This window comes from Lissotriton vulgaris, chromosome 9 (genome assembly GCF_964263255.1).
Source record: "Lissotriton vulgaris chromosome 9, aLisVul1.2, whole genome shotgun sequence".
Taxonomy (NCBI): Eukaryota; Metazoa; Chordata; class Amphibia; order Caudata; family Salamandridae; genus Lissotriton; species Lissotriton vulgaris.
Window position 1 is genome coordinate 934,550,944 of NC_141697.1, and position 17,765 is coordinate 934,568,708.

Sequence of the window (17,765 nt, forward strand, 5' to 3'; positions counted from 1 at the left end):
CTACACCTTGGGTATTCGTCTGAATCAGTGTTGAAGTATGTTTTGGTTTTTGCCGGTTTGAGGTAGGCCCGGTGCAAGATATGAAAGTGAAGCAACTGGAAGCGAGCATTCCTGGTGTTCTTCCACGCTTGTTCTACTATCTCAGCCCAGGCCCTTTCCAGAATCTCTTGTCCCACATCTACTTTCCATTTTTGCCTGAGCGTATCTAAGGGGGGCAACTTCTCAAGTGTAAACCGCATGTAACCGCATTAAACTTCCTTGCTGCAGTTACTACATATTGGTATTCCATCAAAACCCTAGGTTCTGCTTGCCCCTCCTTCCAGTGGGCGCGGATAGCCGCCATGAGTGCTGCGTGGAGCAGAAAGTCCCCACCTCTCAAGTCAAACCTCTCCTGTAGTATATCAAAAGGCAGCATAATCCCATCGTCATACATATCCCCTATAACAGAGAATCCCCTCTCATTCCAGTCACTCAACTCCCGCCAAGATCCCCCATGAGGCAGTGCCTGACACATAGAAAGCGGTAGCTCTGGGGCGTACGGTACTTTCAAGCCCGCCCTCCGTAGACTCCGCTTCCAGCATTGCCTTGCTGTCTTGAGTTCCTCTGTTAAAGTCCTTAGCCGTATAGGGAGGTCTAATACTATTTGAGAGAGCTGTCTTCATTCCGGGGCACCCCCTCTTTCTCCTTCCGTTCCTCATAGTCTCATTGCCACTTTCTGTGTCAACCATTCCAATTGCGCAGCTAGGTAATAGGTTTCGAAGTCGGGCACCGTCCAGCCTCCATCCGATGATGGGCGCATCATCACCTTCAAGGCAACCCTTCGCCTCCCAGTGCTTCATAAAAATCCTGTGGACATGGATGTAAGTTGCTTAAATATCCGCACTGGTATCCATATCAGTAGGGTTCCGAAATAATACAATAGGTGGGGGAGGGCCACAATTTTGGGTCCAGACATCCGCCCAGCAACCGACAGTGGCAGCGTTCCCCAGAAATCAATACTGCTTGTCAAGCCACAAATCGCTCTTACGATGTTACCTTCCAATATATCCGCTCTGGAGGGATATATCTGGACGCCTAGATAGGGGAGTCACCTGCATTCCCACCTCACTCCGTCCATGGGAACAAACAGGATTTAGCCCAGTTAACTCGAGGCCGGACATCTCCCCCAGTGCACGCAATATCGCCTTTGCTCCCAGTAATTTCCCCTCTGTGTCACCGTGGAACATTAGCAAATCATTCGCATATAGGGCCGTATGATGTATTTGATCCTGGACCTGTAACCCTCGAAAATACCTCCCCGGTCTTGCCTTTGCCGCTAGAGGATCCATAGCCAACGCGAACAATAGAGGGGACAGCGGGCATCCCCGTCTCGTGCCCGGGGTGACTTCACAAGCTTTTGATACCACCCCTCCCATCCTGACCCGGGCTGTGGCAGACTTATAAAGTAAAGCCGTCCATGCTATGAAATCCTCCCCCAGCCCAAACCGGGTCATGACATGAAAGAGATGAGGCCATTCCAGACTGTCAAACGCCTTCTCTAGGTCAACGTCAAACTCGGCAGCTGTGGCCCTGGGATAGGTGTCCGCTTCAAGTACGTGCAGTAAGCGTCGTATATTGGAAGGCCGTATTCTTAGTAGGAATAAAGCTAGATTGGTTGCGATGAATTATGGTCGACATATAGGGCAACAGCCAGGTGGCCAAGATACAGCTTAATATCGTATAATCCGTATTAAGAATGGACAGCGGTCGATATGCCATTCTGTCCCATGCCGACTTACCCAATTTCAGGAGCGGAATAAAAACTGCCTCTCCTGTGGACACAGGGAGATGACCCAGGTGGCTCGCCGTATTGTACAAGTTCACTAACCACCCCAGGACAGCTACCACAGAACTAGTACCCATCCAAACCATGTAAACAACACACTCAAAAAGCCTCTGACGAATGGTATTGAGGGCTGAAGCTGGCTCTAGAACTCCTACAGATAATCATCAGCCCCAAATCTTCTAAGCCAGTCCAGGGCTGTCACCAGCCGCACCAGTCCGTGTTTGCCCCATCCTCTCACATCTTGCAGCCACCTTACGTCAAGCAATGTTATCCACCATATGCGGAGTTACCACAAGCATCTGCTCTTCACCAGTTAGAGCGGAGTCTGATTCCGGCCCGGACGAGCCAACAGTGGTAGTGCCCTTCTCCTCTTCAGAAACATGAGCGCGGACCTGCGCCAGCTCCATCACCGCCTGCAGCGCCTCTGCCCGTTCACGGGCCTTCTGAGTAGCCGTGGGTTTCTTTTGAGGTATATTACGAGTGCGCCGTTGTGGTTGCATAGCTTTATTGGGTACTCGTTCCTGCACCTCTCCCAGCGCCTCCTCTCTTGGGGTTTCCTTCCTGTAGTTCTCCAGACAGTCCTACGCTTCTTGTGGAGAGTCCACGTAATGAGTGTTCCCATCCAGGATAATACGTAATCGGGTTGGAAAAATCAGGGAATATTGAAGTCCCTCTTCCAGCAAAGCCTTCTTGACCGCTATGTAAGAGGCACTCTTCCTCTGTACCTCCATCGTGTACTCTGGGAATAGCGTGACCTTGGAATTGTCCACCGTGAAGGGGCCATCCACTCTCGCCTTTTGTAACAATAAGCCCCTGTCTCGGAAGGGGAGCAGACGGCCCACCACCGGTCTCGAGGGTCTCCCTGGGGCCAATGGGCGGGCCAGCTCTCTATGGGCCCTCTCAGGCGTATAAAAGACTGTTAGTCCCTCCGGGGCCACTACTTCTCTGAACCACTTCTCCAGGAAGGACACCATATCTCTCCCTTCTGACCCCTCCGGCAGACCCACGACCCTTACGTTGTTCCTCCGATTGTGGCCCTCTGCATCTGCGGCATCTTCGTTCCAGCATCACCACCCTGTCCGTTAAGGCATGTACTTGCTGCCCTACATATTTATGCGCTGGCGCTATTTCCGCAATGTAGAGTTTAGCTTTCTTGATCCGCTCTGAGAGTTTCTTGTGCTCATCTAGCAATAAACCAAGCCGCACCGCAACCATGCTAATGTCTTGGTGAAGAGTCGCCTTCGTGTCGGCTATGGCAGTTAGGATCTGTTGTAGTTGCCTCTGCACGGGGTCGTCCGATGCACTTTGCGCTGGATCCTGCGCTTTCTCTTCTTGGTCTTGGGAAGCCCCGCCTGACGACCCCTGGAATTTTCCATTGTAACAAGGAGTCCTCCCGCTCTTGGTACAACTTCTCTCATGCCTCACCAAGTGCCCTACGCAATCAACACCGGCCCTCCCTCCTGTACAACAAAGATTGTTGCTGTGTCTCTTGCAGCTGAGGTCTGGGTGCAGTCATCACAGCCCTGTAGTAGGGAGAAGTAGCACACCACCTGCACCCCTCTCAAAGGCCCCTCTCTCTCCAACGTTGAATAGTGTGCCCTCATATGGTGGATCCACACACCTTCACCAGCGACTCCGGGGTACAGCAGGGTCCCTTCCGTGCCTCCTAACAATAGGGTCAGTGCCTCCCAGGCATGTAGCTGTACGTTCCTATGGCGAGTTGGTCATCCCGCCGCCATATGTGCGTAGGTGCATTCGGGGCCCCTCTTAGGTTGCAGCACAGTTCAGGTACTAATTAAGGTCCTGCAGCAATCGTGAGACCCTACTAGAAGATCAGGTGGCCGTCTTCATGGCCCACTACTTTGTCGCCGCATCTTCCCATTCTCAGGGGCCTCCAGCTCGAAATCTCAGCACCAGTACAAGCATCCCGGATGGGTTTGCACTCGGTGGAGGTGGGCCCCTCCGGGAAGCCCAGCCCGCAGGCTGCCACCGCCCTCCAGGGCCGGGGCAGGGGATGCGCAATACTGTGTCTCGGGCTGTTTCCCGTACCTCCAGTGAGTCGTCCTCTCGTTCTCCACCACCAAGTCTCCTGCGCAGGTAGCAAAGCCAAACAAGAGCCTCAGCTCCCCTGCCAGGACTTCAGGGATCTCAAGTGAGCATATACATCTGACCGTAGCGTGCAAATCACAGCGCACTCGCCTCCGGCCGCCTCTTAAATACAACGCTCCTCACGCATCGAGAAATCCCCTCGTCAGAAGGGGGGAGACGCGGGGATCGGCCGCCCGCCATCCCTTGGCAACTCCTCTGCCCGCTAATTTGTGGCCGCCACCCAGCGACTGGGAGAGCACCTATTCATCAACTGTGCACAATAGCTGGTTGCGCCTAAAATTACTGGCTCTTATCTGCGGGACTTCATACATAGCTTAAAGATGCAACACAGCTGTCTCGCACCCTTTCAGACCATTCCCCTGTCCTTCTAGAACTAGAACCTCCGGGCAGGGAATCCCCCTATCGATCCTGGCGACTCAAACCCACTACCTTACTAGACAGCGCCTTTCGGGAGGAATTACGGCAGGAAATAGCGGATTTCTTTCCACGGAATATTAACAGCATTCCCTACTTTGGCGAGTATCTGGGAAAGCATTAAGGTCACGTTTAGGGGTTTATGCATCGCAAAGAGCGGGGTGGGGTCCTGCAGTTAATCAGGAATAAATTAGAGCTAGACATAAAGAAAAACAGTTGCAAATTGCGCCCTCGACGAACTCTACTTTGCGAGCTCGTCTTAAAGTGCTCCTGGTGAAGCACTCAGTGGGGGCTGACCGTGAGGCCAAATTCCGGTCGAAATACCACACCGCTCGCTCCTATGGCGAGGGCGAACGACCTGGCAGAGCCCTGGTAAAGGTTCGCAGAATACCCAGGTTTGCCAATCACATCCTAGAAATTGTAGGGGCACAGACACAGACTCCCAAGAAATACTACACACCTTCACAAACTATATTGGCCGCGCTCCCCCAGACATAGCCACATACTTCGAAGTCACGGCGTTGGTCTAGATCAATGATTCCACCAGGGAATTCGTATCCGCTGACATTGAAGAAGATTAGATTCGAGCTGCAATCATGAGGTTGGGTTCTAGCAAGGCCCCAGGGCCTGACAGCCTACCAGCCGAGTTCTACAAATGCTACATTGAGCAAATGTCTCCCATCCTCAAACAGGTATTTGAACAGGCGCGAGACTCTGGATGCCTCTCCCTCTCCATGAGACAGGCTCTAATTATATCTCTACTCAAACCAGTTAAGGCCGCAGACAAGTTTGAAGCCTATAGACCTCTGTCCTTAATTGTGACACAAAGATACTTGCAAAGGTTATAGCCAACCGACTGACCCTGCTTTTGGAGGGGCTGGTCTTACCGGACCAGGCAGGCTTTGTCCTGGGAAGAGCCATGTCCCACAGTCTATGCACCATCTTCGTGCTTCTTCACAACATAGACCAAAACTGCTCAGCTGCTGGGATCTTTCTAGATGCCACAAATGCATTCAATTCTCTAGAATGGGATTACATGCTAGCTATTCTGGCCCGCATGGGCCTCCCTCGCCCTTTCCTAGCCTGAATCCATTTACTTCATTCCAAGCCAGAAGCGATGGTCCAAATTAACAATTATGTTCTGACCCAATCCCCATTAAACAGGGCACTTGTCAGGGTTGTCCGCTATCACCGTTATTATTTGCCTTAGCCATTGAGCCCCTGGCCGCCAAAATTAGACAATACCACAGAGACTATGCCATAATCTACCCCTCCCATCAAATCCTAATTTCGCTGTATGGGGATAATATTACCCTTTACCTACGGGATCCCAGTGTGAGCCTAAATCCCATTTTGAGGGAATTCATCAGGTTTCGAAATCTATCGGGGATAAAGCTAAACTGGAGCAAATCGCAGATCTTCCCACTCACCCCTAACACTCCTCAATTCACCCCTAATTACCAGTTGAGCTGGTGCGAACAGGAAATCAAGTATTTTTGGGGTCATCATCACCAGAAAATCAGAGGAGACACTTCGCTCAAACTATGGGACAGCGATAAAAACGATTAGCACGTGGGTAGACCACTGGATCAATCTTCCGCTTTCTTTAGCAGGCAGGGTGGCCTCGATTAAGATGATCATCCCCAAGTTACTTTACTTTTTCCTTATTATACCCTATTGCCAGGGCGCAACTTTTTTAATACTCTGGAATGATGTATTAGATGTAGTCAAAGATCGGTGGAGGCTTGGCGGACCCCCTGAGGCTAGACACACTACCAAGCTCCATTCCCTGGCGATGGGCCTAGACTGGGCTGACCCCTGGCGCAGGCTGCATGATACGACTCGGGGATACACATACCTATCAGAGGTCCACGACGCCTTTTCCCGCATTGACTGCATCTTTGTTTCTCAGGGGGTGACCAGCAGGGTGGTGGCAGCAGATATTTTACCCCGTGGGCTCTCGGACCACTCGCCGGTGGCTATTACCCTGCATGCCGGATTAGCACCCGGGCCATTTCGGTGGCGCTTCTCGACCTGGAACCTCCAAAAAGAAGGCTACAGGGAACATAAGGAGGAGGCCATTGATTATTATTTATAATTAAATGTTGGGTTGGTGCGTGCAGCAGAATCTCTTTGGGAGGCAATGAAGCCCAGTCTCTGTGGGGTGGACATCTCTTTCTGTGCTGCGGCCCGCAGGGTGCGTAGTTTCTCTTATTCGGGATGAAGCTGCAGTTCTGGATCTGGAGGGGCGTAGCTGGGAGGGTGGGGGGGGCTGGTTTGCCGCCAACTGCAGCTCACTCAACAGGGCTACTCATATCTTCTGCTAGATGAAGCCCGCCAGGCTTGGTTGGCAACCCGGAGCAGGATCTTCCAGTGGGGAGACAAGTCGAGCAAGCTACTGTATAGATTGGGTCAGAGATCATTGGGCTCACTAGCTCACCTGCGCATTGTGGGACTGGATGGGTCACCTATATTGGACCCTTCGACCATCGCTGAGAATTTTGGAGCATATTATGCGAACCTGTTCGCTCCTAAAGAATGCCTATCGGCAGATATGATAGGCCGCTTCCTGGACGACCTCCAGCCTAGGGCCCTACCGGATGATGTCAGTGTGGAGCAAAACCGCCCACTTACAGAGGACGAGTTAGGTGCCGCCCTTGGGGAGTTACGCCCCGGGTCCTAATGGTTTTCCAAACATTTTTTAAACAGCATTTCCTACAGCTTGTCCGTCATTACCGTAAGGTGGTAGAGGAAGCTAGAGAGCAGGGTCGCCTGCCCAGTGATTGGAGGCATGCAGAGGTGGTAGTCTTTCATAATCCCGGTAGACCTCCCGAACACCATGCGTCTTATCACCCTATTTCCCTCGTCAATGCTGGAGCTAAGGTCCTGGCCAAGGCATTGGCCAACCTCCTCCAGCCTCACATTTCCTCCCTAGTCAATCCGAATCAGGTCGGGTTCATGCCCCAGCGAGCGACCGCCATAATATCGGCAGGGCATACATAGCTATTGCGACAGTTAGGCGCCTGGGGGAGTGTGGACCGTGCCTTTAATTCTTTGAGTTGCGAGTATTTATATGCGCTTCTGCGCAGACTGAACATAGGGCGTCGATTTTGGTCCTTTTTTACTCTACTCTATACAGACATAACGGCGTCTGTACGTGTGGCGGGTTCTGACTCATCAGTTCTCAATTGGTCACCTCCAGACAAGGGTGCCCACTGTCTCCCTATTTGTTTGCTTTGGCCATAGAGCCCCTGGGTGCGAATTGACGCTCAGGTGACCGGTCTAGAATGGGTAAATGGGCTGTCGTATCGTATAGCCCTGTACGCTGACAATGTGTTGTTTTTTCTTACTAAAACTTAGACAGGACTGGCCAGCGGCTGTTGCGCATCATGCAGGTGTTCTGTGAGACCTCCGGCCTCAACATGAGCTCGCGGAGGTCTACCCTTTGACCTCCACGGTACAGGTGGTGCACGGGGGATGAAATATCTGGGTGTGTTCCTATCCGATTCGCAGCCTATTTCATGGGACAGAAACTAGGTGCTGGTGTGGGATAGGGTGTGTGAGGATATTGGCGCCTGGTCCCACATGCCTTTGTCTATTTATGGTTGCGCGGCCATCTTCAAGATGGTCTCTCTTCCACGTCTATTATACCAGCTGAAGAACCATCCATATTCTATTTCACATAGATGGTTCTGTCTGGTTAATACAGCAGTGGGCCAGTTGCTATGGGGTGGCTAGGGTGGCCCTCGTACCGGTTTCGAGTACACATATTGTGGAGGGCTTGAGACCTCAGATATTCTTTCTTAATATATGGCTTTGCACCTGTTGGTCCTCAATGAATGGTGGAATGGGGTCGGATCCACCGTATGCTGTTGAGCGACTGTGGATGGGTGACCACACGCTACATACGATCCTATATTCCGCGCCCTTGCGGTGCTCCTTACCGGCTGCTGCACCGCTTGTTTTAAAGATCTGGAGGCAGGTGTTGTGGAGGATGGGCTGGTGGAACTGCCTGACCTGGGAGACCCCTGTATGGCATAATGGACGCCTGCCAAAGCTGGTAGCCTTGCCTGGATTCCGCGACTGGGACGCAATCGGGATCTGTACCTTAGGGATTATTATGCCGGGACCCGTCCTGAACTCGTTTCAGGGATTGCAAAAACATTTTCAAATGCCACGTACCCAATTTTTTAAATATCTGAAATTTCAACATGCTATTTCCCCCAGCTTGGTGGGACTGGAGGCACTAGCCGAATTCAGTCTGGCAGAAGCGAAAGTGTTCACGGGAGATTTGCAGGATCACAAGATCTCCACAATATATCAATCCCTGGTCACGCACAGTTCCCCGTCCTTGCAGCATCTCCGAGAAGCTTGGGAGGGTGATGTGGGCTCGCTGGAGGAGGAGGATTGGACAGAGGCCCTGGCCTCCCCTCGTGGGGCGGCCATTGCAATGAGCCTTTGGCTCATCCAGCTGAAATACCCCCCCAGGGTGTATTATACTAGAGTCAGGCTGTACAGGGCGGGTTTGATGGCTTCCCGCTGTGTCTTCGCTGCACGCATGAAGAGGGCACCTGGTTTCATACTGTGTGGGACTGTTCCGCGCTGGCGCAGAGTAATGACCTGCCTGTCGGAGGTTTTGTGTTGGGATCTCCCATGCTCACCTAAGCTGGTTCTCCTTGCATGTCATGGACGGTATTGGGGGCAATGTTTACTAATGTCATCTTATGCTCTTGGGTTTTACTTTGGTCAAACAGGAAATTGCTAGGGCCTGGAAGGTGAAAGTGGCGCCCTCCGTTTCGGTTTGGAAAAATGGCCTAGACTTTTGTATGGGCATCCCTTTTTGTTGCGAGGGTGTGTCCTCGTAAGCACTACAAAATGTGGAAACGCTGGGCGGACTATCGGGGCCTGGAATTAGAAGATGCTCCAGCCCAGTGCCCAGACCGGCTCTAATTTCTCCCATCTTCTCGGAGGTGTCCTTTGTGTGCACTTGGTGGGATAGAAGCTTCTTGGAAGTGACCCGTAGTGAGGGTTGGATAGGGAGCGTTGGATTGTGGCTTTGACTGTACATATTGCTCTTGCATGGTCAACAGTGCGATGGGGGTCGGGTGTTGTATGTTTTTCCTCTCTGTTTTGATTTAACTGCAATTCCTTTTAATATTCTTTTGTGCATATGAGAAGTGTCAAAGTCATAATAACTTATATTAATGCTACCGAAGTCTCCGGGTCACAGAGCTCCGCTCTCTACGTGCTTTTGACAAATAAAATGTTTTTTTTTTAAAGAAAATCAAACGGAGCTCTTGGTGGTGGAGAATGTCACCCCACTGGAGATGTTCTTCTATATCAGACTCAAACATGAACTACGGGCCAATACACTCTGTTTCCCGCAGGAGACGGTCCTGTTGGAGGTCCTGCATACCCGCTAAAGATGTCTGGCCCTTCACATGCTGATTTTATATACAGTAAAGACCAATTAACAACTTATGCCGAACTGTTGCCGGTTTTGTCCCGCCCCAAAGATATTTGGGGGCCACCGCTGTCCTACCTTAGGGAACACTGTGAAGGTGACCAGGAACCATCGCCGCAAGACACCCAGGAGGATGCCACTTGAGTACAGCATGGCAGTGTGTAACATTGACTCCCTGGAGTGCGAACTTTGTATACAGCTGACTGGAGGCGTGCCGTGTGGGGCACTGGACATGTCTGGTGCAGAACTCCCTATGCTCCCTGTCAAGGCTAGACACTGGAAGGTGTGAGACGGTTATTTCGCAACACGTTATGCAATATTATCTTCACCCTGATTGGACCGTATATGTGATGTCACTATGTATGTGCAAGATTAATAATGCTGTTGTGTGTTTGTACCATGCATTGACTACTTTATGCATGGTAAATTAGCTACCGTGAAGTTTTATAAAGACCTGAACTTAACACCGGGGCTACAATCCTACCTTGTGAACGTGACTCGCCCATCTCACCAATTTGTACTAACCCGTGTCAGATTGGGTATCGTTCACCACCTTGTTGCGTTCCCAATTCAGAAAGTCAGATCAGAGACTTCCTGCCCGTGTGACAATACTTCACGCCAGAGTTGTTGCCACTTTTTACTTTTTTGTAAATTCTATCATTTTCTTAGGTTAAAATACCTTAAGCCCATTTTTATAAAATACAATACTCGAACCACAAAGACCGCATTAATACTATTATCCTCAATTGAGAATGTGGATATCTGTTTTTTTTTTGGCCACCTACATCTTGAAATGTACAGCTGCCAGGAAAAGTATAGTACTGTAACCTCTTTATACTTACCTGTCTGTAAATCTTTGAGATGTACAGCTGCCAGGAAATGTATAGTGCTGCTATCATTTTATACATCCCTGTCTGTACATAAAAGTTTTTATTAGCTACAAATTTGGAATGGTCACTCGTGTTTTATGCCCATAGTATGTATCGTAAGGTCCCTTTTTACACCCCAAATATTCACCTTTTTATGCCCTCAGAGCGGTGTGGATTTGGTTTGTTTTAATGTACAGCTGCCAGGAAACTCCACTTGTGTGTTAAATATACTGATTTCCTGTCTGTACATATTTGTATATATCCCTATATCGCTTCTGTTTTTTAAATTTAGCTGCTGCCCAATGATTGATGTATATGTTTTTTATCTTAGCTTTTTCCGCACCATTAATATGAATATTGAGTATTAATTGTATATACATGGTGTTGTATTTTTAATGTCGCTTGTATGATTTGTACCTTCAAATGAAATAACCTAAGAGTTTAGAACCACTGTAGAGTGACAAACCCTTTATCCACCCTAAATATTGTATTAAGTATTTAACTACTACATTTATTAGCCACAACGGATGTGGGCAAAGCACACTGAAAAAAATCAATATTGATGTAAAAAAGTGACATTAAAACAGATTCTAGAATAGAGACAATTAAGTAGGATCAAAGCAATCCCAGGAATGGATAGAACTGGACAATACAATCACATGCAAGTGCTTGAACATTCAGTTAACAGTTTTTACCTCAAACTCTTCATTGGCCTTTTCAAAAATGTGTAGGTATCCCTTCACTGGAGGTGCCTTAATCCTGCGTTTTATTTGAAATTCCTCTTCATCGCTGCTCTCAATACATTTATGTCTAATACGAGGCCATTGTTTCCCTTTACATTTAACAGGAACACTGGATTTGCTACTCCCCAGGTTTCCAAGTTCATTCACCGTTGTCTTCTTTCGCCGCTTTATTTGCACTTCTTCCTCCTCACTGCTCTCCATGTCTTTAAGTTCAACCACTATAAAAGATAAAACAGCAAACACTGAGTTACCCCAAAAAGATTCTTAGACTATGTTGGGTGAAAAACAAAAAACTTGTATATAAATCATATTGAATTACCACAGTGGCCATTAAAAACAGTGTTGCGCAAGCAGTCTTTTTATGGAGGAGCTTTAAGGTTAACAGCTTGTCGTTTGTTGACTGGTTGAGGGAGGGGGCAGTATTTAAAAGTAAAAATTAGTTATTATTTCTACTTACTGGAATGTTTTCCTTTCCAATAAAAGAAACGTTATGTCAAAAAGCAACTAATCAGAGCACAAAAGTAGCATGTTAAAATCTCTTCTATACATTTTCAATGTTTTGTAGACTTAAAGCTGTATTTTCAATCTTTGCCTATATGCACAGATGGAAAGGTACGAACATACGGCTCGATAACGTCCTGCATTAGTTGCATAATTTGTGCAAAGTGGAGTACACAGCCTTGAACTTTACATATTTTGTTGTGTTAGTGCATCCGAGATTCATGTATTCAAATGAGTTTTTTACCCACTTATCGACTCGCCATATGCACATTTAAGAATAAAATTTTGACCGGGTAATGTGGGATTGGCCCTCCCCGGGGGTGGGGGTTTCTTGGGAGTATTAGATTAGATTGCTCTCTTTTGGATTGCTCTTTTCTGGCTCCCTACGACTTCTGTGATGCGATAACCTTTTTCTTTCTTCTCTTTTCTTTTTCTTCTATATTTCGGGTTTATGGGGCGACAGACACACTGCTAGGGGGGGGTAGGCCGTAGCCTTTGCATGCGTGTAGGGTGGGGGGTGGGGGGATGGGATTTTATTTTATTTCCGTTTCTATGGTGCCTTGTTTTTCTCTCATTTTATTTCCACTTTGCTCTGTCTTGGGTCTGCGTGGGTGATGCTGGTGTACGGGTGACGGTAGATTTTGTTATGATCCTGAGTTTGATATTCCTGTTGCATGCTTCATGGGCCGCCAGGCCGCCTGGGATGCTGGGCACAGTGTGCCTTGGTTGCTATTGATATGTCGTGCCTACGTGACCCTGTTATTTATTTTATGTTTTCCTCTCTATTCTAATGGAACTGTTTGGACTTTAATGGTTACTCGGAATACAGACTTAAAAATCTAAAATTAACCTTCAATGCTCCTGCGGCGCAATGGCATGTGATTTCCAGTGTAACTGACAACTAATTGTTTATCGATATTGCCGCGCCATTGCGTCTCCGTATTGCTTGCTCCTGTGTCTAACCAGTTTTCGTGGCCGGCCTCAGGGTTGTGGGCCCGTATTTGTATTTCTTTGGATGCACCAATAAAGGTTTTCAAAAATTAAAAAAAAAAAAAAAAAAAAAGAATAAAATTTTAATGGTAAAATATACCTGGATAAGTCTCCCTGTACGAGTCAGCAGCTTCAAGCAGCTATTATATTATATGGAGGTATTTCGCAACCACATTGGTCAATATATTTTCCACTCTGTCACATTTGTTGAGATATGTCAATTGATAGCAATCGAAGATATGCCACAAATTCTGGATTGGACAGGGGCAGTCAGCTATGCCTGCGCTACTCAAGGACATTTACCATGTTTAGGTCTCGCCTACACAGCATATGCTCTGTGCAACAAGAAGTATTGTTTACTGTTCATCACTGGGCTTACAACCCACCCACATCATACGATTGGTTGTTTTCGTTATCACTTTTACTTGCAATCTATTAATTGCTTTGCTCTTGTAGGCTTCTGTTGAGTAAGCTAAGTCTATAACCTTAGTTCTACAATGTCTGACTTTCCCGCCCAAGGATTACTGAACTTAATTCAGTGCACTAATGCCTGGTCGTGAAAGTCCAAGTTGTGGTAGCTCTACACAACTCAACTCAACTCTCTGGTTGATGTGATGTTAGTGATTTCTAGGTTACTAACAGTATGCAACTTTTTTCAGAGACGTAGTGGTAATTCATACCCAATTTCAATCTTTAGAATATGATTCACAAGCCCTGCACTATGTTAGCAACACTGTTGGTTATGATCATGTCATTTAGGTCCTGTCCTGTCATGTATGCCCCCTTTTTACATACATTGTCCCATCCACATGAAATAACTGCTCTGAATAGTTGACTTTTTACCTAGTAGCTTGCTCCTGACTCTTTGACACCAGGCTCTTAGTATTCTATCATAATCCCTGTACCTGACGTACATAAACAAGTCTTCAGGCACTGCATAATTATCCTGTATAAGGGTCACTACTTTTTTTTCATCCTCAGCCAAAAGTCTGCTGTGCATGATCGCATTTGTTTGGAAAAACATTTATGATTGTTTTCAAAACATATCTATTCTAGAAGAAACCCTGGAGTGACCACTCTAGTATATAAGACCTTTATTCCCCCCTACAAATCGCAGGAGAATTCCTTCCAAGCTGACATGGGGTCTTGTCTGTTGAATCTTCAACACGCACAGGTCTGACATCCCTTGCGGGGTGCCATCCTTGGGGCACAGACAGAGTCCTTCATTTTCTACCATCGGGTGGGGGGGAATTGGTTTTCCCTAGGGGTATCCTAGCTACACACACAATATATATACATATATATATATATATATATATACACACACACACACACACACACACACACACGCTACACTTACATCGCTAGGCACATTTAGGCAAATTATGTAGGGCACACATTTTAAGAGTATGCAAGTGCTACTGTTTTATCTGAACGGTACACGTTCATCTTCTTAGCTCTATGGTATAAATGTATCTACGGTATACTGTATTATTACTTGCAATTTCTTTTGTATGCTTATGTCTCCCGATTGTCACAGAAAATATGTTTTACACAAGACTGACACGGGACCAATAAATACTTATTGAAACATCCTGACCGAGGTCTTGTGTATTTTTCTGAGGAATTAGTAAGCACGAGTGACTATGCGAAAAGTACTGTTTTCCACGATCCCGGAGGAATCAGAGTTGTCATGTTCTGTGGGTGGCAGAAACTACCTACGCCACTGTAAGATACAGGGGGGTGGTAGTGACACTGTAGAGCTAGCTGGTCTAACGGCTGACATAACCTGTGGGGGTGTCCAAAAGCGGTTTGGACACCAAGCCCTCAGTTTAGGTCATCCAAAATGCCCAGGTGCTGGGGATTCCCAGGAACTACACGACAATATGTGTTAGTTTCAATATGCCAATTCTGTTGCTTAGCACATGGAAAATAACTACACATAACATGATGACTACAGACCGGGTACACGACTATAAATGAGAATATGAACATTGCTAACATAGCAAGAAATTCATTTGCCAAACTTACAATCCAACCACCTACTTCTAGGTGCTACACTAAGATAGTATGGAGTAGATTGACCTGCATCTAGTTTCTTGGGAGATAACGTACTGCACACATGTTTTCAGCTAAGTGCTGTGATTATCAGCAGGCTGAAAGTGAGCGTTCTCCCTAAAAAAAATACACAACAGCTGGATAAAGTTATCTTCTTTGGACATCATCAGCTTTCAGCACAAGAATGGAGGCTGCAGCAGTACATCAGTCTGGCAGGTTCTATCAGAAGAATATCAGGCAGCATCTGGTGAGAAGACCTCTCCGATTTGATGGGGATTTCAGAGGGTGTTTATAGTAAAATAACCACTCTTATCTTTCTGAATTACTGTATTGACATATCCCTATACATCAGATGTAGGTACTAAGAAGGTAAAAATACGTGAACATAAGACTACACTATTTGGGTTATAACTGTTATTTGAGTTTGGAAACTGTCCCTTTCCCAAACAATTGTTGTATGAGGAATTTTTACTTGTGTCACTACCTGGAGGGTATGCCATCTTTTGTGTGTCACTATTGGGGGATAGGACATCTTCATACATTAGGTTCAGAAAGATGTGAAACATTCATAGATCAGAGTAATGTTATGTATTTACACCAAGAAGCTAAAGACAACCATATTTTAGAAACTAGGAAGTAAAAGATCGTCATTTTCCAAGTAGGCCTAAGACAAATGGAGTCATAATTTGGACAAAATTGAGCCAGTCATGGGGTCTACACTACATTCCCCTTCCTTTCTTGTGCTAGCTCCTTTCTGAAGCATGAAGCAAGTATGGGTTCCTCGTCTTTTTGATGTTGCTTTCAACCTATGCTAGGTCTCTAGCCAAGCTTTAGTAATATTGATACACCACTAGGACACTTTAAAGTTTGCTCTGCAATCACAAAACAAGAGTGATAAATGCTTTCAAAAGATGCACTTTCATTTTAAATAATGCTTCCAAAAGATGGGCTTTTATTTTACATTGAGGTTTCTTAACAATTCTTATAATCCAACTGTACCAAGAACCACAGGATCTTCATCGACAGCAAACCTGTCATGACCACATCTGCTTTCACAAACCACATCTGTTCCACACAGGACACACTCCATTTGGTAATGTTCTAAGAGCATTATTCAGATGCGCGTAAAAATGTTTATATCCGATCTTGCGTGAAGCTGGATTTGTACAAGTAAGGCCTGCCCTCATACACTTACAAATGCTTAATTCTGTCCAGGTCATCTACAGCGTAGCCAGCTTTTTGGTGACCGCGGCCCGGGTAAACAATAAAAGGCTCCTTCAAATGTAATTATTTAGCAGGGTCAAAAGGGGCTCATGGTTTTAAATTGAAACACCTAATGATGCACTTTATACTGGATTCAATTGCCGTCGGATAAGGGCCTTTTTTATACTGTATATGATGTATTTAATGTATTTCAGACAGTGTATACATGAATTGCAATAACTGAATGATTATTTTATCTCTTTATACATACTTTTAAATGTGTGGAGGATTATTTTTCTTGTACTGTATTTTATGGTTTTAATTAATCGAAATAAAGAACTTTTGACTGACTGACTGGCTTTCACAAACCTTCCTGACACCTCTACTCATCCGAACTCCCACTTGCACACATCCAACACATACGACCAGATGTGGTGGTGGAGACTTTTTCTACATCGGTCTTAAAGCAGGGAAAGACCTGCTGCTACACATACAAGCCTCCTCCTCACTTCTAGAATTGCGCTAGAAGCTGGAGATCCTGGCTTTTCCCGTGGTCCCACTAGGCCCTAGGCTTAGATAGGCTCAAACCTGCTCAGTGTCATGCTACTCTCCCAGATGACAGTGCACTCTACCAATCTGCATAACATAATATAACAATTTATCAATTAATAACATTGCATGTACTTGCACATCTTGGATGTTTTCCGGATTCTTATTTATGTTGCTTTCACTTTATCTGCCATCTCTAGCGACACTATTTAATCAAACCCAAAAGCGTACTACTTTACGACACCCTACTCCATACAATGCAACTCCACTCCACACTACATCCCATTCCACTCCGCTCCACTCTCCTCTAGGCCACGCCACTAACTTTTAGCCATGTTAAATAGCAGCATGCTGCTGTACAAAATGGCACGCTTACCAAGTGTCTAAGGGACACTGCCTTGTAGAAGAGTTCTCGTCAAGTCTTTCTTTATTGATCTTATCTTCAGTTCCAAAAGATAAAGGTGTGCCGAGACGAAGTCTATTTGGAACTCAAGCAAGTCTGTTTGCTGGGTGTAATATTGGACTAAGAGCTTGTAACAAAGCAATTGCCTATGGAGATGATTCAGAGAGTCTGATGGTATACTAACACGAAAATCAAGTTGTCTAGATAGATGACCATGCTTAGCCAATTTGACCAGTGTAACAGCTACCATGGGTTCCTTGGTTTGGTAAAACTCATTGCGGCTGAAGTGAGGCTAAACAGAAGTGGGGTAAACTTTTACATGCCATCGTTCCACTTAAACTGCCGGGGCCTGTGTTGAGGGGAAAAGGAGTACGTCTAGACGCACAAGTTACTACTTGTGTAACAATATATCTGTAAGAGACATTAGTTAGTGATAGATTCCTTACCTTAGAATATCCCCAGGCGTCAGACTGGATCCGGAAATTTTTGCGTAGCAATACCCCTGCGCGTCGGTAGGCGTCGTCTGCGGCTCCGCGTCCGTCGTCGGCGTCGTTAGCACCGGAATGACGGAGTACTTAGACGCCACCCATGCACGCTGACGTCAGTTCTGATGCACAGCTTTTCCGCGCCAGATACA

General features: G+C 46.7%; 1 protein-coding gene across 1 annotated transcript in view; it reads right to left on the reverse strand.

Moving 5' to 3' along the window:
* LOC147692558 (uncharacterized) overlaps nt 1–17,765 on the reverse strand; it is a 112,892-nt gene that overhangs the window by 39,560 nt on the left and 55,567 nt on the right. Inside the window, exon 2 of the mRNA XM_086938775.1 lies at nt 11,377–11,642. Within this exon, the coding sequence (XP_086794901.1) occupies nt 11,377–11,642 (266 nt within the window). The remainder of the gene's footprint in view (nt 1–11,376; nt 11,643–17,765) is intronic.